We start from the raw sequence: 23,370 nt of genomic DNA, 5'->3' as shown, positions 1-23,370 counted from the left end.
AAATAATAAGAACTAAGGGGCGCGTGCAAGTAATTGTGCTTGGTAGGGTAATTAACATAACATAACCACGGGGGAGCATGAAGGGGACTGGCCCGGTTAGCAGTCTAGGTAAAGGAATCCCTAAGTATGGCGGTGCATCAGGGCGTGTCCTAATGTGTAAGTGAACACGGTTGGTATGGTAATTAACATAACTACGGGCGGAGCAAGAAAAGGGGGACCGGCCTGGTATAAGTAAAGGAATCCCCAAGTTTGGCGGTGTTGTAGACCGGGTCCTAATGATAGCGCTTCGTAGGGAATCTCAAAATAAGAACCCAAGTTGGAGCAAAAGCCTAACAGCATGTGAAAGGACTTACCGCTAAGATTCAGCATTGCATCTGGCACGTCTGTCCGTGGAACAGGAAGACGCTGTCCACGAGCAGAGATCCGGCTTAAAAAACAGATTTGACCCAGACACACCATCCACTAAACCGGAAGTATTTGTAAGAATGATGGGAACCATAGTTTCCAAGCCAGTGTTAAAGGCACACACTCCTATTTAAAAATGACCAATGTCAACACATTCATTTTTGCTGTACAAAATGTTGTACGTATTTAAGCAAACAGTGACCGTGAGCTGCATCTGCCCTATACATTATCAAGCTAATGCCCTCTCGGTGCTCGCAAGTATCCCCTCCCTGGCTTGATTTTAATACTTTCCGTTTAGACCTCTCTTCAGGTCTCTGATTCCACGGTGCCAGTTCGATTGTCAGTCTCTGAGCTGCGTATCACACATGTACCTATGGCACGCAGATCTCTGGACAATAACATTGGATACCCACCTTCTGTGTTCCCGGTTTATAAAAGTACTAAACAGGCACCAAGTTTTCTCAAATTTTGCGACCCTTTATTTTAGGAGTGCTGTTAGTTTCTTCATGGTGTATTTTGACCACACCTTCCCCCACCATATATTAAGTGCAGGTGCTGGTTGTTATTTCCATAGCTGTGTGATGCATAAGCGGGCGGCTAGGAGAAGATGGGAAATTAATGTTCGAGGCATGTGAGCTGTAGATCACATGCTTTGCATACTCCTGCCATCTAGTGTTGGGTCTGGATTTTTGTACTTTGTTTTTCTCCAAAGAAGTCTTTCCAGTCACGAGGTAGGTGACTCCTCCTTTCGGTGATCTTGCTCATGGGCATTGACTCGCTTGTTAGATATTTTTTTTTCTGCTATCAGGTTCGCATGTGTACTGCTGTGCTCCGTTTCGAGACCGTTTCTTCCATGGGTCCCCTCGGTGCGCAATCCACTCTACCTGCGTTGGTATTGTTTCGAACGCTTATCCCACCTGTACGCGTATTGTAGCCGTCGAGGTAAAAACCTCTATTTCGATCAAAGATCTTCGGGAAGGCCGCCCTGCCTAACCGCGTCAGTCCAGCTCGCATTCAATGGAACAGACTCCATTCAAATTCTGTCCTCTGTGCCACGCGAAGTATCCACTCACCCACTCACATTCAGTGTGCAACTTGTGCTTGTCTCCGGAGCACAAAGAAGAAGACTGCGACGCGTGCCGATATTTCCGATCAAAGAAAACGATCCGTGATCGTCGGGCTCTTCGTCTCGAGATGCAGAGTCAAAACATCGAATACACGCCGGACATCTTCGGTGGTGAATCCGAACAAGAATTTGACGCACAAGGGGCCGAGGAGGGAGAAAAAGAGGAACTTGCTTCCATCCTAGAATCTGACTTCGAGTCGAAAGAAGAGGTGCCACAAGGTCAACGTACCGTGAGTACCAAACGCCCCTTGACCCAAAATCCTATTCAGAAGAAACACAAGGCTTCGGTCCCACACCTGCCTTCCGACCACATTCGGCACCGACAACATGTTTCCGATGCTCCGGCTCTGAACAGAAACACGTTTCAACCTACCGGCTCGGGATCGAGTCGGCCAAAGACTGCCACCGAGCCGAAACCTTCAGGCTCTAAACCAAAAACCGTTTCGTAGCTGAAATCCTTGACGCAGAAGTCAAAGTCTCCTTCAGCACCGTAAAGCGATTCCACCCCGGCACCGAAATCTGTGCCTACGAAGCGACAGGCTCTGAATTTCGATGCCCCAACACCCAAATCGACCCGAAAACAGAAGAAACTCTATATAAAGCCTAATACTGGACAAGTTCTTACTAAGTCACCTCAAAAACACAAACCTGAGTTAGAAGAAGAACCTTTCTTCATTCCATACAAGCAAAAGAATGTGGATACTAACCTTCCTCCACCTCCTCTTGTACCTCATTCCCCTACACCAACCTCTCCACCTGTAGGTCATTTACTAATTACACCAACTAACTCTCTATCACCACCACCACCACCACCACTACTTGATGATGATGCTGGGGACAAAGGGAGACAATATTATCCAAATAGATCACACTCTGCCTATGCTTAAAGGCATGATGAGACATGCCGATGACATCTTTAGATATCCAGTGTGGGCTTGCATTCCCAAACCCAGGATTGATAAAAAATATAAGGCCGCTACCTTAGATACTGTCTTTATTAAAGGTCAACTACCTCTTGACTCTTTGGTAGTCTCTAATGCCCGTAAACGGGCCAATTCACAGAATACAGATGATGCTCCCCCCTCCAGACAAAGAGTCAAAACTTTTAGACGCCTCTGGTAAACGGGTAGCCGCCCAAGCAGCAAATCATTGGCGCATTTCCAACACTCAGGCCCTGTTAGCTAGATATGATAGGGCACACTGGGACGAAATGGAGAAGTTGATACAACACCTCCCAGATGAACACTAGACAAAAGCCCAAGATTTAGTTCAGGAAGGAAAGCTTATGTTCGAGGCATATGAGCTGCAGATTATACACTGTGCATAGATCGCCATCTGGTGTTGGGCCCGGATGTTTGCAGTTTGTTTTTCCTCTTGGAACGTCTTTGGAAGTCACGAGGTTGGTGACTCCTCCTTTTGTTCGTATTGCGCATGGGCTTCGGCTCCATCCGCAGATTGTTTTTTTCCGCCATCGGGCTCGGATGTAATACTTCACGCTCCGGTTCCGAACTTTTCCAGTTCAACGATCGACGCAAAAATCCTCGCTCATCGAGATCCTTCAGATAATAAATCATCCTAATCACCTTCTCTTCGGCACTTCTTCGATTCCGGTCGTCGACGGCGACCTTCGGGCCTATTCCGGCTCCGGTCTCGGCTGATGGAAAGAACTTCCTTCAAGAAGTGCCCTCGATGTGGGTCCAAGTTTCCCCACACCGATCTTCATGAGGTGTGCAACCTCTGCCTCTCCCCTGAACACGAGGCCTGAGACTGTCCCGCCTGCAAGTCTTTTCGCTCTAAAAAGACTATTCGAGATCGACAGGCTAGACGCAACATGGCGCATTCCTCGACCTCCGCTCCAGTCGTCATCTTCGGGGATGACGTCAAAGCTCCGGGACAGCAGAACATCGAAGAAGAGGACGACGACCTCGTCAGTGCTTCCGAGGCCGACGACTCAGATGTGGAGGACATCACCCCGGCGCAGAGGGTCGTGAGTACAATACCCCCTCCCACATCCACGCCGATACCCAAAAAGGCTTTGGTCACACCTTCGCCTTCGGGCCTAGGCAAGACCATGGTACCGAAAAACACCCTTCGGCACCGAAGAAAAGATCGGCCTCCACCTCCACACCGAACCCAGCACCAAAGCCTTCGGTGTCGAAACCTGCCCTTCCGGTGCCGACCAAACATCACAAGGCCCCCGGCACCGACACTCCCGTGCCAAAGCCCTCTTCGGCACCGACCAAAAAATCGGAGGTCCCAAAGAAGCACGGCTTAGACAAAGCTAAAAAGCCGTTGTCCCCGAAAACTTCGGCGCCGACCGAACAACCAGTGTCGCAAGAACTTTTTACACCGGATCCTCTGCAAAAGACACTCACCAAGGATCCAAAAACTGGACATTTGACATTGTCTTAAAAAAAGAGACACTTGGACAAACCTGCTCCGCCTCCACCTCCAAAGAGGAAAGACACTGCTACCTCCCCTTTCAGAGTGCCTTCCCCACCTCCTCCACCTCCTCCACCCTCCCCACCTCCACCCTCTCCACCCATGCCTCATCGTTCCCCACCCTTGTCTCCTGTCCCAGATGATTTAGGAGACCCTTATTATGATCCAGCAGATGTGCCACAAGACCCAACCCCTACTGGATCTCCAGACCCATGGGACGACTATAACAATCCGGACATCCCAGATGTCCCACAGGATGACCTTTACCCATCTAGGCCATCCCCACCTGAAGATTTGTTAGGCTTTCACCACCTACTACAAAGGGCGGCACACTACCACGGGGTGGAGTTACATACTGACCCAGTGGAGGAAGATTTTCTCCTAGACACCTTCGATAATGCACATAGGTCTACTGCCATTCTACCTATTTTAAAGGGAGTAATCAAACATGCACCAGAGGTTTTTAAAGACCCAGTCAGGGCCAGGGTCCTAAACCCCCGTATAGAAAAAAAATACAAAGCCGCCCCCACAGACCCTTCATACATCAAAGGCCCTGCACCATTGGATTCCCTAGTGGTATCTACAGCTAGGAAGCGCTCAAATTCTCAGGCGTCAGGCGAAGCACCACCACCTGACAAAGAGTCCAAGCTCCTAGACGCGCCAGGGAGGCGCACTGCGTCACAAGCCGCCAATATATGGCGCATCGCCAACACGCAAGCGCTATTAGCCAGATACGACAGGGCGCATTATGATGAGTTAGAGACCATCATGCACCATCTCCCTGAAAAATACAAGAATAGGGCTAATGAATTGAGGGAAAAACAATATCTAATACCTCTATACGCTGTGCTCTAGATGCAGCAGATACAGCCTCCAGGGCCATAAACACCAGTGTCCTTCTCCGTCGCCATGCCTGGCTCAGAGTTTCAGGTTTTAAACCTGAGGTACAAGCCTCTATATTGAACCACCCATTCGACCAACATCATCTATTTGGCCCAAAAGTTGATGAAGCCCTCGAAAAGATGAAAAAAGATACTGATACGGCGAAATCCATGGGAGCCCTACAGTCACACACTCCTAGGCGCTCTTTTCGCCGCTCTTCCTTTCGGGGCAAAGGCAGGGGCTACTCCTCGGATAGTGCATCCACGTCATACAAATCCCCTCCTCAATCTACCTTCACAAAAGGTTATCAAAGAGGCGGATACAGAGGCAATAATAATAAGGGCAGAGGCGAGACAAATACCGCCCGCTCTGCCACACCGCCTACCCAATGACTTTTCCACACTCCCTCCAGACCATTCCACTCCGGTCGGGGGCAAAATACAACATTTCCTTCACGTCTGGGAGACAATCACCTCAGACAGATGGGTGACCCAAATTATTCATTCAGGGTATTGCCTAGAATGAACATCTACCCCACCAAACATTCCACCCAGGCAACGCCCTATGTCTCAAGAACATGCTACGTTATTAAAACAGGAGGTAATCTCCCTCCTGCAAAAACAAGCCATAGAGCAGGTCCCCATCAATTAACAAAATCTAGGGGTCTTTCTGATTCCAAAGAGAGACGAGACTCTACGACCTATCCTAGATCTCAGACCTCTAAATACATACATACATTCAGACCATTTTCACATGGTAACCCTTCAACAGGTTCTTCCACTCCTCTCCCAGAACGACTTTCTCACCACTCTGGACTTGAAAGACGCGTACTTTCACATCCCAGTACACCATGCTCATAGAAAGTACCTCAGATTTGTAGTGGATGGGCAACACTACCAGTTCAAAGTGCTCCCGTTCGGGGTAACAACAGCACCAAGGGTATTCACCAAGTGCCTAGCAGTAGTGGCGGCACACCTCAGAAGACAGCACATTCAAGTCTTCCCATATTTGGTCGACTGGCTAATAAAAGCCACGTCCTACGAACAATGTGTGCAACACACCGCCGCTACAATCCAACTACTTCACCAGCTAGGCTTCACAGTGAACCACCAAAAGTCCCACCTGGTACCATCCCACACAAAACAATACATCGGTGCTACCATAGACACCTCAAAAGCCATAGCCTATCCCAATCCTACCAGGATTGCAAACATACAGGCTCTGCGTCAGAAATTCATTTTTCAACACTCTCTCCCAGCAAGAGTGTTTATGCAACTGATAGGGATGATGGCCTCTTGCATTTTCATAGTGTCCCATGCAAGACTCCAGATGCGTCCACTCCAAGAGAGTTTAGCAGGCCAGTGGAACCAGGCCCAGGGGCAACTGGCAGATCTGGTGTTGGTAGACGGTCGCACCCATCGCTCTCTGCAGTGGTGGAACACCACAAACCTTTCCAAAGGTCGACCGTTCCTGGACCCGGTTCCCCAAATAATACTAACAACGGACGCATCACTCTCCCGCTGGGGAGCTCATCTGTTACATCTAACAGCACAGGGCACATTGACGCCGCAACAGAAGTTACTCCACATCAACCATTTGGAGTTACTGGCAATCTTCCTAGCCCTAAAATCCTTCCAGACGCAGATTTCAGGCAAGGCAGTCCTCATTCTCACAGACAACATGACTGCCATGTACTACATTCAAAAACAGGGGAGCACACACTCTCCACAGCTCTCTCAGTTAGCACAGAGCATATGGAGATGGGCAATTCCACAGAAAATCTTTCTCCTGGCCCAACATGTCTCAGGAGTCCAAAACACCGTGGCAGATCTGCTCAGCAGACAAACGCAACAGATTCACGAATGGGAACTTCACCCACAGGTTCTTCACCCGTTCTTTCAGAAGTGGGGGCATCCACACATAGACCTATTCGCCACCCACGAAAACAAAAAATGCTCAAGCTTCGCCGCCAGATACCCACACCCATTGTCCAAAGGCAATGCGATATGGATGAACTGGTCAAACAAATTTGCATACGCTTTTCCACCTCTCCCACTAATTCCATTAGTGGTGCGAAAGCTACAACAGCATTCCCTAACACTGATCCTAGTAGCTCCAACATGGGCCAGACAACCGTGGTACACCACACTGCTGGAACTCTCGGTAGTACCACACTAAAAGCTGCACCTCTCACCATGCCTCCGAACCCAGAACCATGAAGAGATCAGGCACCCGGACCCAGCTCAGCTCAACCTTGCGATCTGGCTCCTGAGGTCCTAGAATTCGGATACCTTAACCTTCCCCCCAACTGTATGAATGTTATCAAAGAAGCTAGACGTCCTACCACTAGAGCCTGCTACGCTGCCAAGTGGAAAAGATTTGTTGTTTACTGCCACAACAACACAATCAACCCTCTAAATGTGTCCATACAGCACATCATATGTTACTTGCTCCATCTACAAAGGTGTAACCTAGCATATACATCCATTCGGTTACACCTCGCAGTAATTGCTGCTTACTTACAGAACAGGCAGCACCTATCACTTTTCAGGGTGCCTGCCATCAAGGCTTTTATGGAAGGCCTCAAAAGAGTAATTCCATCCAGAGTACCACCCTCACCTGTCTGGAACTTGAACATAGTTCTCACAAGGCTAATGGGACCCCCTTCGAACCATTACATAAATGTGAGCTGCAATTTCTCACATTGAAAACAGCATTCCTAGTGGCCATCACTTCCCTTAGAAGGGTTAGTGAAATACAAGCACTCACCATACAGGAACCTTTTCTTCAAATGCATCAGAACAAGGTGGTACTCCGCACCAACCCAAAATTTCTGCCCAAAGTCATTTCTCCCTTCCATCTAAACCAGTCGGTAGAATTACCAGTCTTTTTCTCACAACCTCAAACCGTTGCGGAAAGGGCTTTACACACACTGGATGCTAAAAGGGCCTTACTTTACTACATCCAAAGAACACAACCTTTCAGAAAAACCACACAGCTATTTGTCTCTTTCTCTCCACCACATAAAGGCAACCCTATTTGTAAATCAGGGATAGCTAGGTGGATTGTTAAATGCATACAAATTTGCTACCACAAAGCAAAACGAATGCTATCTGTTCCCCCTAAAGCCCACTCTACAAGGAAGATAGGGGCTTCAATGGCTTTCCTAGGAAACAATCCACTAGATGACATCTGCAAAGCAGCGACATGGTCAACACCGCACACTTTCACAAAACATTACTGTGTAGATGTGCAAACCAAGCAACAAGCTAGTGTGGGCCAGGCTGTACTAAAAACACTGTTTCAAACAACTGAAACGAATGCCGGTGGTCGCCGCTAGGGTTGGGTACTGCTATATAGTCTATGCACAGTGTATAATCTGCAGCTCATATGCCTCGAACGGAATATGCTACTTACCAGTATGCATCTGTTTTTGGCATGTAGAGCTGCAGATCTATACACGCCCACCCGCCTCCCCGGCTACCTGTATCCGTTCCAGTCTATCTTATTTAGATACAACACACATGGGTTTCTTTACTGTTATTACTACGCTCCATCTTTCCCTGCTGGCGAAAAACAATCTGAGGATGGAGCCGAAGCCCATGCGCAATACGAACCAAAGGAGGAGTCACCAACCTCGTGACTTCCAAAGACTTTCCAAGAGGAAAAACAAACTGCAAACATCCGTGCCCAACACCAGATGGCGATCTATGCAGAGTGTATAGATCTGCAGCTCTACATGCCAAGAACAGATGCATACTGGTAAGTAGCATATTCCTTCCAGTTCCTCAATAAGATGCGCTTTAGATGCTGCAGACTTTGCAGCTAGAGAAATCAACACTATTGTGTTACTAAGAAGAAAAATAAGACATGCATGGTTGAGGATTTCTGGTTTTAAACCAGGAGTGCAACAGTCTATCTTAAATGTTCCTTTTAACAAGGAACATCTCTTCGGGCCCGAAGTAGATAAATCATTGGGAAAATAAAAAAAGAACAGAAGTAGCTAAATCTATGGGAGCCCTGCAGTCTCCCTCTAATTGGGGCTCCTTTCGTCGCTCCATCTACCATGGGGGTCCAAAACCATGTCCTCGGACAATACTGCCACCTCTTACAAGGGCAAGAATCAATCTACCTTTATAAAGGGCCTCTGTAGAGGAGGATATAGAGGTAACAATAACAAAGGTCGAGCCAAGGGCTCCACACCAAGTAATTCCCCCCCCCCCCCCACCCCCCCCAACAAGCAGTGACTTGCCTACACTTCCCCCGATTATTTAACACCTGTCGGGGGACGTCTTCTACAATTCCTTTCCATTTGGCAATATATCACCACAGACAAATGGGTGTTAGGAATTATCCAACATGGTTATTGCCTGGAGCTTATCAGCAATCCTCCAAACGCACCACCATGTTCTCACAAAATTTCACTAGAACATTTACATCTACTTCAACAAGAAGTAGAGTCTCTCCTCTCCAAAGGAGCCATAGAACCTATGCCGTTACAACATCAAGGGGCAGGTGTGTACTTCCTGTACTTTCTTATTCCCAAAAAGGACGGCACTTTGAGACCTATTTTGGATCGCAATGAAGTAAACACTGTCAGACCATTTTCACATGGTAACATTTCAACAAGTGCTCCCACTTCTACAGCAGGGTGATTTGATGTCTACTCTAGACTTAAGACGCATATTTCCACATTCCAATTCATCCCGCTCATCGCAAATACCTCAGATTCATGGTAGCGGGTCACCATTACCAATTCAAAGTGCTACCGTTTGGAGTCACCACTTCTCCCAGGTTATTTACCAAATGTCTGGCAGTAGTCGCAGCACATCTGAGAAGACAACACATCCATGTCTTCCTATACCTGGACAACTGGCTCATTATAGCCAGTACTTACCAAATGCATCTCCAACACGCTTGAACCACTATTCACCTACTTGACCAACTAGGGTTTACAGTGAATGCGTTGAAGTCTCATATATAGCCTTCCAACACGCAAACTTATCTGGGTGCCACAATAGACGCTCACAAAGCTCTAGTCTCTCCGAATACAGCCAGGATTCACAGTATTAAGTCCCTTCTCTCTCAATTTCAGCCCAACCAATCATTGCCAGCAAGAGTCTTCATGCAACTGCTAGGCATGATGGCGTCTTGCATTACAATTGTCCCCTGCGCAAGACTTCACATGTGTCCCTTTCAAGAATGCTTGCGGCAAGTCAGTGGAACCAGTCGCAGGGTCAAGTAACCGATCTAGTGTTGGTAGATGGCCGCACCCATCGCTCTCTGCAGTGGTGGAACCCACAAAATGTATCCACATGGCAGCCCTTTCTCGACCCTGCTCCACAGATAGTGCTAACAGCAGACGCATCGCTCACTGGTTGGGGCGCTCACCTACAAAGTCACACAATCCAAGGATTATGGACTCTAAAGGACAGGAGCCTTCATATCAATCACCTAAAGCTACTAGCAGTGTTTCTAGCGCTCAACGACTTTCAAACTCACCTAGTAGGCAAAGCTGTCCTAGTCCGCACGGACAACATGACAGCCGTGTATTACATACAAAAACAGGGGGAAACATTCTCCCTAGCACAAACCATTTGGAAATGGGCCATACATCACAAAATGTATCACCTAGCAGAACACCTTACAGGAGTAAACAATCAAATTGCAGACTTTCTCAGCAGACAGAAACAGCAAATCCACGAGTGGGAACTTCATCCCCTAATCCTCCTCCCCTACTTTCCGGCATTGGACTTTCCTCAGATAGACCTATTTGCCACAGATCAAAACGCAAAATGCCCAAGCATCGCTTCCAGGTTTCCACACCCGCTCTCCAAAGGCAATGCCCTATGGATGAACTGGTCAGGGATATTTTCCTATGCTTTTCCGCCTCTCTTACTCATTCCGCTGGTAGTTCAAAAGCTCAGGCAATCGTCCCTCAAACTCATTGTCTAGAGATCTAAATCGAACTCTGGGACCTATCAGGGCCCTGCTGAACACTCCTATCATTTATTGAAGCTGCATAATTCACTCATGCTCATGGAACATTTCCCTCCACCGGACCCGTTACTGTTGGAATGCAGGTATTCATTTGACATAATTCAGTATGAATCTCCTTCAGATGTTTAGACTGAGAAACTTGATTACAGCTGACAACCACAAGAATCTCCAGAATTCCTTGTAATGTCTTCTGCATACATTGGATAATGTCTAGTAGTGAAGATGATGTTTCAGATGGCTGATTGTCAATAAATCTTGCTACCGATGGTTGATTTAAATCAAACACTTGGATCAGCAGCTCTTGCGTTTTAATGACTTACTTAACTCCTGGGAATCCAAAGACCTATAGACTCCAGACCCCTCTGCAGCCAGTGAGCCTTCTAGCAAACCAAGCCGAAAGGAGGATGAAAGTCTGCAGTCCTTATCTACGTTAAAGGAAAGTAAGTCTTTTGGATTGCTCACTAGCCACCTGTTGTTGTCTCAAACCACTTCCTTGGCCCCAACCCACCCACTTTCCTGTGACTGTCTAAGGCCCTTTCAAAACCTCAAGGCCCTCCCATGCTCTCCCCGCTGCCTCCACTCTACTCTGCCCTTCTCGACTGCTCTCTTGTACTCTTTTCTATCAACCTCTGCCTCCCCTTGTTCCTCGATCACTTTGCCTCTTTTCTTTACTGTGTTGTGCCTCTTTCTAATTTTTTCTCATTCTTTTCTGCTTTGTGCCACTTTTCAACGTGTAACAAAACACAAGGGCACCCAAAGGAATTACACAGGGACCTTGGGAGGTTATATGTTACAGGAAACAGTGGTCCCTGAAAACGAATAGATTAGTAATACAATGAATATAGCCAAAGTTGGTTCTATATTGCAGCCAGTGTCCAGCCGGATAAAGGCACCTTTAATAAGTTGAAATGCTTAACACTAATCCAGAGAATGTAAGTACAATCTTAGTGGGATACAAGCCTGTATCCTGAGACTTACATATCGTAAGGACAACATGTGAAAGACGTTCAGGCAATTTCAAGGATGTTTCTATCTGAAAAATATATAGAGTAGCGAAACATCTGGTACATATACTGTCACCTTCACAATACGTTGTATACAAAGGATAGAATGTGTAAGGTAGACAACTGTGTCGACGGCGTTTCGATCCATATCGGGGGGGTATCGGATCATCACCAGGACTAATCAATTAAATTGCACATGTTCAAAAGCCTGAATTTACATTAGATAATATATAACAAAGCAACAAAAAAAAAAACAATATGAAAATTGGGAGAAAAAGTGCGGGGAAAAGAGGAAAAGAATAGCACAGTAATTAATTTCGTCGTTTTCAAAAGAACAAAAGCACAAAATGAAGAAATGCGTCAGAGCAAGCAACTATCTACAACAGAGGAAAACAATCAAAAGCACGTAGGCAGCTGGTGAAATGCATTGTTATGAAGGCATGGTGGACATGAAGTGTCCATTCGAAAAACTGTGAAGTCGCGTGAAAAGAGGTAAGGTGAGAGGGTGAAGTTAGCTGCTATGTTAAAAACGCACACATGTAAAGCAGGAAGGTAACCGTGTAACTAGTTGAGTTTTGCAGTAAAGAGCTACGCATTAGGCAATCAATGGGCTATGCGTGAGTGGTTGGTTGAGTATATGGCAGAATGTAACCACAATCAAGTGATCTCGTAATCAAGAGTTGTGAAAGTAAGGAACATTCGGCTGTGCGCGCACTAGTTAAGCAGCAAGGAAGATGGTTCAATACACTCGGAAGCCTTAAAAACCGGGCAGTGACAAGGAGGCCGTGCGGTATCACGTGGTGAAAAATCCTGCCATAATCATGCTGAGGAGGAAGGAGGGAAGTTTTTTCAAGATCCACCGCCATGACCACTGCGTTCGGGTAGTTTGGGAGGTTCCGGTGAAACTTTGCATAATATAGCTGTCTAAGACTGCCCGACGTGGATCTGGTTGGGATGAACCCGTTCTGATATGTGTGGACTAGTGTGCGCATGTGCTGAGCAATCTGCTGGCTAATATTTTGCTTAATATTTTGAAGTTCATATTTAACATGGTTAGTGGTCTGAATTCTGTGACCTTAGGGGTGTCTTCTTTAGTCTTAGGGATGTGCACTTCTAGGGCCTCTCTATTTGTTGTCGGCAAGCGGCTACAGTCAAAGGAGTCATCATGTAGCCTCTCGATGTGGAGCTCTAGCTGAGCACTGTATGTTGCATAAAATTCAGCTGGAAGGCTATCTGGGCCTGGGGTCTTCCCTTTTGCCATGTCCTTAATCGCCTCTTGAATGTCAATATTCTTTAGTTGGATTTTGTCCAGATAGCCCCGGATTTGGTCCCCTGGTATGGCCGGCAGGCGTTTCATATAGTGACTTGTAATAGTGTAAGAAACAAGTATTGATTGTTTTATTAGAGTAGGTCGTAATTCCATCCGCGTACTAAAGCCTAGTTATGGGGGACCCCCTATTTTCAGGCTGAATAAGCCACATTAGCAGTCTGTCTGATTACCCGCCTTCAGTATGCTGTTTCGTCTGGTAATCTTTGCCGTCTAAGGTTCGCAGTTTATCCAGTGTTTTGTTGGAGGTGCTCTTGGCTTTGGGTAGTTGTGTGTGGTGGTCAATCTGGGCCCCAGGTCTGAGCTCAAGCACATGTATCTCTGTGTCCAGTTTTCAGAGTTCATTCACTATCTCCCTCCCAGCTTCCACCTCCTTTCCCATACAGTGTCCCCTGATGACCGCCTTGAAGGAGTCCCATTCTACTAGGGAGGAACTAGCCGTTCCCTAGTTTCTTGAGTAGTAGTCAGTAATGGAGGTATGCAGAGATTGTTGGAAGCATGTGTCTTCCAGCATGGTAACATCAAGTCGCCAGGTGGGGATAGCGGTCTCTTGGCCGTCGTGGAGAACGTCAGGAGTAGGGGGCTATGCTCGGACAGTGTGCGTCCCAGGTTTTCACTGTCTGTCATTTGTGTATTAATATGGGATGAACAGAGGAACATATCCAATCTGGCATGCAAATGGTATAAGGGGGAATAGTATGAGTAGTCCCTAACCTGTTCATGATGCAGTCTACATACATCTATTAAGTCCCAGTGTTTTATCCAGGTTCGGAGGGCTTTTTGAGTTGGAGTTGGCCAGTGTACCATGCAGTGGTGGGGTAGATCGATCTATGGTGTCTGCCACACAATTGTAGTCCCCCCCCCCCCAACCCCCTCCTGTGTGACTATTCCTGCAAGCGGGTTAGAGAGTTTGCAAAGAAACTGCTGCTGTTCTTGGTTAGTAGCGTAGATGCTTCCCACCATTGTCTTTGTCAAGTAACCTCCCCTTGAGCAACACATATCGGCCCTTGGGATCCATTAGGGTTTGTATCACATCAAAGGGGGTTCCAGGGCGTATCCACATCAGCATCCCACGGGAGAAAGCGGAGTATGATGTAGCGTACAGGTGGCCTCTCCATCGTCGCCGGAGACGTTGCCCGTCTTCTAGGGTCAAGTGGATTTCTTGGAGCATGACTATCTGTGCTCCCCTGTACCTAATGTAGCTGAGTATATTATGGTGTTTCGCTGGTGAGCCCATGCCTCTAACATTCCAAGTAAGGAACTTTATCCTCTAAGGTCAGAATTCCGCCTCCGAACAGATAGGCGAGGCATTCTGGCGGGGGTGAATGCAGAGTTTAGGTGGGCCAGGAGCGCCTCGTCCCTGCTCCACCATGTGGTTTTACTCCCAAGTGGCCATTCTCAGTCTTGAGTTCATGCCCATAGTCTGCGGCGCCCCCACAACTGGGCCTGACCATGGTATTTCATCTCTTGCGGAGTGGATTCTTGAGGGGTGGCGAGGGGGTAAAATATATGCCAGTTCAGGGGGTGCCCTGGAGGTCTGCCTCGGCTAGGCAATGTCATCCACAGATCGTGGAGTGAGCTTCAGCAGTAGGGGATCCGTTTCGAGGGAATCCCCATATTCAGCGGATGTATCGACAGATCTAGCCGATGCCACTGAGGTTTTACCCTGGTGCAGGGGCGAGATGATTTGCGCTACTGCTTGCAGCGCAGCTTGTCTGTCATGGTAAGTTTGCGACACTTTGGGTCTTAGTGTTTGAGCTGTCTTCCGACTACGCTTCAGTCTTTTTCTGCGTGGCTGTAGCCCTGTGTCTGATCGCAGGGGCCTCTTAGGCAGCGGCGCGCCGTCCTTGTATGCTTCCATCCAGGTCCAAACCTCCTCCAGGGTATTGCAAAAGTGTGAGGCGCCGTCCAGCATGATTTTCAGCCTGGCCGGGAATATTAAGGAGTATTGTATCCCTGCTTCCCTAGGGGCTTTTTTAGCTTTGAGAAAGGATGCCCGCTGGGCCTGCACCTTAGCGGTAAAGTCCAGTAATATTGACACTTTACTATTTTCTACCACGTACGGGCCATGTGTCTGGGAGTGCCGTAGGATTGTGTCTCAGTCTTTAAAATGGGGAAGCCTGGCGATTACAGGTCAAGGAGATCCCCGCGGGGCAGGCGAGCAACCTGGTACCCTGTGTGCTCTATCCAGGGCAAAGAATTGAGAAAGGAGTTCCGAGGCCACGATGGAGAGCAGCCATTTTTCCCAAAATTCGACCACGTTGGACCCTTCTGCTCGTTCCGGTATTCCTATGAGTCCGACGTTATTCCTGCGATTGCGGCCTTCTGCGTCTTCGGCCTGTCGTTCGGGGGTTGCCTCTCTATGTTAGAGAGTTCATCGAGTCGAGCAGTGTGTGACCTTTGTTCTGGTTGCAGCTCGGATAATTCAGATTCAGTTTCCCGAACTCTGTCTGCCAACTTCCGTAGTTCTGCCTGCAATAGTCCCAATCCCACCAAGACCGCCCCAATGTCTTGCTGTAGTGCGTTTTTGGTATCCATTATGGCAGCCAATACCCTGTCCAGGTGCGAGTGTACGGGAGTTATCCTCGCTGGTAGTCTCACCGCCCCCTCTTTCTTATCCTGCGGGCTAAGGTTCCCTAGTAGCAGGCTGGGTGACCCCCTGTTTTCTGCTTCAGCTTAGGCATCCTGTCTTCCGATAAACCCCTTGTGCCAGATATTGCGACCTGGGCAGCTGTCGGAGGATCGGGGCTCGAGATCTAGTAGTTGACTTCCAAACGCCTATGAGCTATGTATGCAGCACTGTACGGACTGTCCTCTTGGGGCGTTGAGCCTCTGGGTCTTGATGTCCGCTTGTGGCGCTATAGGGGGTATATGTCCGCTTGTGGCGCTATAGGGGGTATGCCTCCTTCGTGCTTTTGCTCTCTGCGTGGCCGTTCTAGCACTGGTTTTCGGGGTCTATGTGGTAGCTGGTAGCTAGGGCAGGGCCACTTTGCATCTCTTTCCTCCGCATGGCCACAAGTCCTCAGTCCCTTATCGCATCTGTGATCTCCCCCTGGTTTTAGTGTGCGGGGGGGAACCCAACCGGCACTGCTGCCAGGGACTGCTCAGCTCCTCCACTGCCGTACCTACTCTCGTCGCTCTCAGGGCCCTTCTTTTTTGTCTCCTGTCTGTTAGGCACCTCCGGGTGCTGTTCTTTCCGTTTTGGTTGGCAGCCGGCCGTTTCGAGAGTCAGGTCACAGCTCAAACCAAGTTCTCTGCAATTTCAGGGTCTCAACAGTTCCCCTCAGCCTTTTCCTTGCATTCGGGTCTCTCCTCAGGCCGGGGCGAGGCACCGGTGTCTCCTGGGCCGGATTACCGGCATCTCCTGGGCTGGATTCCCGGCACCGTGGCTAGGCTGCTTCCGGCTGCACTCCCCTCCGCTCCCAATGGCGCTTGCACCAGTGTGGCCTTCGGTGTCGTCGTGGGAGTGTCTTTTTGAGGGAGACCACCGCTGCTGCTCTTTTTGGGGCTTCCCCGTGGTCCTGGTTCTCTTTGGCTTCAGTCTGGGTCTGCTGCGTCACACTCCGGGGCCTTGTCAGGACTCTCAGTCCGCAGCTCCGGCACTCCGCCGAATCCCCGGTCTCAAACTCAACAGTCGCATTCGTGTACCGTTGGGAGGGTCCTCCGCTGCGAGACCGCAGCCACCTCTGCCATGTGGTGCAACGGGGAACCCGCAACCAGGCCGCAGGTATCGCAGAGCAACCTGCTCGTTTCAGTCCTCCAAGCGTGTCGGGGTCGTGCCTCGCTCGCCTTCTGCGTATCAGCAGCCTAGGCAGCAATTGGCACTCGGCTGTTTTCCCCCCACTCCCAGGCGCCGCGGGTGGTCAACTCGGTGGCTCAGGGCTGCCGTATGTCATCGCTGGAACAGGATATTTTGCGGGCCGGGACGGAGCTCCGTGCTCACCCGTCTGCCATGTTTGGTGTCGTGGCTATGCCCCCTTAGCGCACTGTTACTTGGTACATTAATTTTTATTTGAGAATCAAGTCGACCTTAATGTAGTGAACTGTTTGATACCTTGAAGTATCAACTTTGGTTGCACCGTTCAAGAGTTAGCACAGCTAAGGGGTCCGTGTGTAACCCTGTAAACACCAATGGGGCGACCAAGTCGCTCCTCAGTAAAAAGAGCAGTTTCACGTTTTTGCTACCAGAACAGGTAAAATACTTGTTTTACCTGTAAAATATGCAACGCCCTGCCTTAAGACCCGGTAGGCCTGCCATGGGGTGATTTACTCAGATTACAGAGGTAGGTTTGACTTTGCCATTGGTTTAAATGGCAAAGTCAGGCTAGCAGTTTAATTCTGTTCTTTCAGTCTGCAAAGGCAGTCTGGGAGACTCAGTTTACCTATGGCACACCCAGGGTTACACAACCATTGCTGGTACAGGCTATGCCTTTAGGGTATAGGCCATGTAACATGCATGTTCTGGGGTCAGTTTTCTGTCACTGAGGTCCAGTTAGGAAGCCTCAGTGCACTTTGAGTCGAAAAACCAGCAGCATCAATCCCAAACCTTGGGGGTGACAATACAAGATGGGACATTTTCTTACAGTGATGCTCTCATCATTTTCTTGCGTCAGCTGCGCTGTCAATTTAGACCACTAAACAAACCGGGTTTTGAGTTTATTTTTGAATTCTGAGAACGTGCTCACAGATTGTAAGGACAGAGGGAGTTGATTCCATCTTTTTGCAGCCATATCAGAGTGTCCACCTGATGTTGAGTCGAAAATGTGTGGGGTGCTGGCAGAATCAGAGTGTATGCTTGCAGTTTGGACCTTTTTTGCTCTAAAGTTTTTATATTTCACATTCTTGGAGTAATGGGAAAATCCTAGATGTAGTGAACACTTTAATAAATATCCTAACTGAAGTGGCAGTCTTTAGTTTCCAGACCTTCATTGTTTGTTTTCTATCCTGGCAGAAATCACAGATATACACATGGGACGGTCGACCCACTGATAGTTGGAGAAAAGTGGACCTGAAGACTGAGTTGCCAAGGGAAACTCTCCTCTCTGTGGAAATAGTTAATGAGCTTAAAGGAGAGGTAAGATGCACCCTTCTCCTCAAAGGTAACAATGTGATATTTTGAAAAGGTTTTTTTTCCATTTGGAGATAAACACTAAGTAAAAGACAGTCATTAAGAAAATGAATGTCACAAATTACCAAGTAACATTTGTATAGCATGTTTATTTTACTTTTTTTCTTTGTAAATTTTAAACAGCAGCTTTTGATCTAAGTAATAAGTACTACGCTACAATGGAATATGATAATAAGAGAGTGAATTAAATCATCTGTTTCATGAGTCTACATGATTGTGTTTTGAAAAGCGGGAGCTCACAATATCTATGACTTACCCTCTCAAAATGTGTCCCCACCACTGTAGTATATGGGGAGCCTTTGGCTTGCCTCCTGCCTTGCCTCTAGCTTGGCAGTTCACTCAGGAGCGACAAAACTTTGTCCTTCTCAGAAATCTGGGGCCACTAGAATTGGTTGACCAGCCTTTCCCATGTCTTGGTCTGCCCTAGGTGCCTAGCAAAGGGGATAGCAGAGGCTAGGTTAGGGAGAAACTCTGTGTGGTTGAGGGTCCACCAGGCTCCTGGATGACCCTGGTTTGGGGTCCCTTTGCTTGCTGTACCGTAGCCCTCCTCCCAGTATACTTTATGGTTACCACTGGCATCCTCTTGTGCCTGTTTAACAGTTAACTGTTGCAGATCTCCTAGAGTGGGACAGGTCCTTTGTCCATTGCTCAGGTCCTCCCTGGAGGGCCCGCTGCCTCTTGGAGTTCTGCCAGATACAGGGGTCTACTCGCCTTCAGGCACCAGGCCTTCCCCTGAGGGTTGGGCTCCTTCTGGTCCTGTGGACCTTTGGAGTCTGGGTTGCTAGCCTTCCTCCCCCTCCTTTTTGCATTAGGGACCTGATCTATAGTTTCAGACCCCAGGATCCTGTGACTCTCTCTCAGGGCCTTCTGTGCTCTGGCTGTGACACACACCCATTCCGGTTGACACAGCATGGCTGGATGTGGCTTACTCTCTGCTTGTGCCCAAGCAGACGTTCCTAAGTCATTGCTCAGCAAACAATCCACTGGGGTAGCAGGGGACACATCTACTTTCCATGCACCAGTAATTCCTCCCCACTCAGTCAGCCACAGCCATAGGGTGTTACTTTGTAACAGTGTCAGCGTTGAGAACCTTGTACATCTCAGGTTTGATCTGGTCTGGGGAATCCGTGAAAATGGTTATACTGGCCCCTGTGTCTCCCTGAGCCCTCACCTCCACTCCGTTGGTTGTTTTGGCCACTGAATATGCTTCTCCATGGTAGGAGGCCAGTGGGCCAAAGGCTCAATGTTCTCCCCACTCAAGGACACTAAGATGGCCTCTATGTACCCTTTCGGATCCATAGGAGAAACTTCACATCCAATCTCCAATCTCCACACTCCCCAACCCTTTGGATTGGTCGCCAGTGGGTGCCTTTTTGCATCTCCTCTTTGATACCCTGGCTGGTTACAGTCAAAACACCCCGCCTTCAAGGGGTTGAAACTTCTTCCCCAAATACCCCTTCGACTGGAAGGTGGCTCGTGACATTCCCCCCGGCAACTTTTGGGGGCTCTTTAGGCCCATCTTTCTTCTTATCCTTTTCCCTCTATCTTTCCCCTAAAAGGGGTACTGACTGCCTTTCTTCTGGTCACCACCCAGTGTGAATTCAGCGAGCATAGTTCTTACCCACTCATCAGCTATCTCTCCCAGTTCCCTAGACAGCTTAAAGAGCACCAGATGCTCGTGTAACTTCTTTGAATGACAATTTATTTTAAAAATTTGCTCCTTAACCAACAGATTTTAGAGCCCTTCAAATGTATCCACTTTGTTCTTTAATCCACCCATCGAGTGCATTAACTGAGGTATCAACGAAGTCTATCCATGTTTGTGTGTTACCTTTCTGAAGGCATCTAAGCTTCTTCCTATATTCTGCAGGAGTTAGCCCATAAAGCTCCACAAGGGCTGCCTTCATGTGGGTGTAGGATTCAGCTACCTACTCCTAGAGTGAGTAGCCTATCTCTTCCATCCCCTGGTCCTAATGCCCACAGAAGTGTCCCCCGGTGTTGTGTCCTCATCTTGAGAGCTCTCTCATTTGAGGCCAGCTACTAGTCAATGTCATCCCCTGGAACATAACTAGGTAGAACCCCTTTGAGCAGCCTTTCACCAGACTGGAAGTTCCAGGTAGGGTGATAGTATCATTTTGGGATCCGTGGTCCTGAGAAAGGCCGATTGGCCCAGTGGGAAATTTGGAGTGGCCGAAACAGGACGACAATCTGCACACACGAGGGATAAAGGGTAATAGTCTCCTCCGTATCATCACTGTCCTTAATTTTTTTATCCTAGCCAGGAATTCCACAAAAAAGGAACTGAAGGACTTTACCGACCTAGTTTTAATCACAGCTCTGTTATAGTTCTGCACAAAAAGATCCCGGACCATATCTGTATGTATTGTGTTCCCTATTCCTTTGCTCCATCCCAGACGTTGGTCTGCGCAGGGGTGTTGTTAGCAAGCCCTATGATGAAGCATACCACTATTAATGGGCAAGGGAAGTTTTACCAAGCTTTGTGGTTTGCCTGTGTGACACTCGCACTAGATATTTTTATGTCTTCCTATTCCTTTTGGTGTGTGTAAGAATAGCTGTGGGTCGCCTTGTCTGTCCATTGACTGAAGAAGAGATGTTTCTGACTTGGCACTGTTGATCTTTGCTCCAGATGCTTTCACAAACGTGATGCACATGTTCTCCAGTGTCTTCAGGGAGTGCCTGTCTGTACAGACCACTGAGATGTCATGCATGTAGAGAGAGCACTTATTTTTGCTTCTTCCTCCTCTTGCTGCCTGGTACTGTCCCTCTATTGATGTTCTTGTTCTGCTTGACTCATTCGGCAAGGAGCTCTGTGACACAGATAAACAGAAGAGATGAAAGTGAGCAGCCTTGTCTAACCCCGGACTGGACTGGCGAGGGGTTTGTGTTAATCATAGATATATCTATACATTGTGTCCACTATGTGACAGAAAAAGTCTCCCAATCACTTGAGTGTCCAGTCAGTGAACTCATCGGAAGTGTAGTCCAGCACCTTTTTTTCTGAGCAAGACTGACCAAGCTTCTCTGAACATTTCAGTCTCTGACCTACTCAATTGTGTCCCAGATCAGGGCCAGACTGTCTGCGGTTTGCCGACCCAGAGTCTCAGAGCATTTGTCAGAGTGGACTTTCTTTGTGAATACCCTGTATAGATGGTTGGCCATTATCGTGGCTAAGATTTTAAGAGCGAGATTGACCTCTACTTCTTGATGTCTTCATCTCCCTTCTGTTTGCACGAAAGTGTTATCATGCCTTCTCGCTGGGACTGCAACATACAGCCCTTTTCCACCATATACATGTAAAGCTTGAGCAAGTCCCACAGTTCGACATATAGTTCCACTGAGCGACCATCACTGCCCAGGGACTTGTCTCTCTTGGAGGTTGTGGCTGCCAAGTAGTTTGGCCGTTGTGAAGGGTGAGTTCAGACGTCCCTCTCAATTCCAGAATCTGTGTTTTGAGATCCCTTCTAGGAAATTATCTGCCTGGTCTCCCAACATAGCTGAGTAAAGTTTATGACTCTCATAACTTTCCCCTTCCCACTTTGGATGTTTGCCGAAACTCTGGTAACGTGGTGCGGGCGGAGTGAAGTTTCTTAAAGAGGTATTGTAGGAAGCTGGTTCTTTATATAGTATACCAAAATGAGGTATACAGTGCAAATAGTCCAGGTATCACATAAAGAGGACAGGGACTTGCTCTAGCATTTCCAAGGTGCTCTTTTTGGGGGTAGAAACGTTGAGTAGCTTTTGGCTTATCAGAGAGGTGTGCTAGACATCTTAAGCACACACACAGTCAATAAATGATGCACACGACTCAGTAAGGAGATCCACTCTTATTTATAAAAATAACACACATCTTTATATAATATTTGGCACCAAAATCATTCCGATCAGGTAAGTAAGTTTCCAGATAGAAATATTTATTGTTTTCTAAAGTCAACACTTAATGCAATTTTCAGAGTCTGCAATGTTATCCTATGGAGGAAAAACAAATGCAGCATTCAAGTTCTTCATAGCGACTTACAGGACCAATCTCCTGGACTTTAGGTGAGTATAGGGCAAGGTCCTAGGCAGCATCAAGAGGACACCCGGGGTGAACGGGGACGGAGATGCAATACAGCGTCAGGTGTCTCGTCGAAGTCAATTGAGATCGGTCTGATCACAAAGAGGCGGCAGGTATAGATTGGGAGGCCAGTCCTGCTGAACTAACAGGAGAGGTCAGGTTTCACAATGCTCGAGACTTGGGGAGACCTTTGGTCCCCTTCTCCTCGGGCCATGGCAGCCGCATGCAGAGATCTCCTGAGGCATTGGGTTTCTGTCTCCGGAGACACTTGCGGTAGAGGGGACCTACACAGAGAGGCTGCAGGGAGTGTCTTGAAGTCCACAGCTGGGAAACCCAAGGAGGGTGTGAAGTCTAAAGGGTCTGGGGAACACACTGGCACTGCTGGCCCACCTCAACTCGTGCTAGGTGGCACATGTGCAGTGGTGCAGTCTGGAGTAATCGCAGCTCTTCTGGGGTTCCTGCAGGATGCAGGGGAGCAGCTCTGCGACTCCACGGAAATTCTTGCATCTTAGATGAAGGCTAAAGGTCCTCCCAGGCTTTTGGAGGCACATGCAGTTGCAGGAGGAAACATCTTTGGTGCCAAGTCAGTTGCTGGTATTCTGTTCTTTGCGACTCTTCAGCATCCGTCTTCTTTCAGGTCATCAGGATCTGCTTTTCTGGTGCCAGATGCTCCCCTAAATAATGCATTTAGTGGTGTGAGGGGAGTGTAGCGTAGTAGTTAATGGGCTACTTACCCCTGGTGTCAGTATGCTCCCTATGTGACCACTTCCTGTGGTATGTGGACATAACCATGTCCCAGAGTTCCTAATTCTGCCTTCACAAAGATGGCCACCTCTGGAAATTCGCGACGTCGATCGCCTCCTCGACGTCGATCGCCTCCTCGACGTCGACGGCGAATGCCTCCTCGACGGCGACGGCGAATGCCGCCTCGACGGCGAACCTCTCCTCTTCGCCGACGGCGACCGGCGATCTCCCCTCGAC

At 48.2% G+C, this 23,370-nt stretch overlaps 1 protein-coding gene across 2 annotated transcripts in view; it reads left to right on the top strand.

Annotated features, from left to right (window-relative positions):
* LOC146813792 (cap-specific mRNA (nucleoside-2'-O-)-methyltransferase 1-like) overlaps nucleotides 1–23,370 on the top strand; it is a 946,504-nt gene that overhangs the window by 731,998 nt on the left and 191,136 nt on the right. For both annotated transcript variants that reach the window (XM_085610255.1, XM_085610254.1), the window contains one exon: nucleotides 18,138–18,260. In XM_085610255.1, the coding sequence (XP_085466381.1) occupies nucleotides 18,138–18,260 (123 nt within the window). The remainder of the gene's footprint in view (nucleotides 1–18,137; nucleotides 18,261–23,370) is intronic.

Source organism: Triturus cristatus, chromosome 6 (assembly GCF_964204655.1).
Source record: "Triturus cristatus chromosome 6, aTriCri1.1, whole genome shotgun sequence".
Lineage (NCBI taxonomy): Eukaryota > Metazoa > Chordata > Amphibia > Caudata > Salamandridae > Triturus > Triturus cristatus.
The sequence above is the reverse complement of the archived record's forward strand: the minus strand, read 5'-3'. Positions and strand labels throughout refer to the sequence as shown.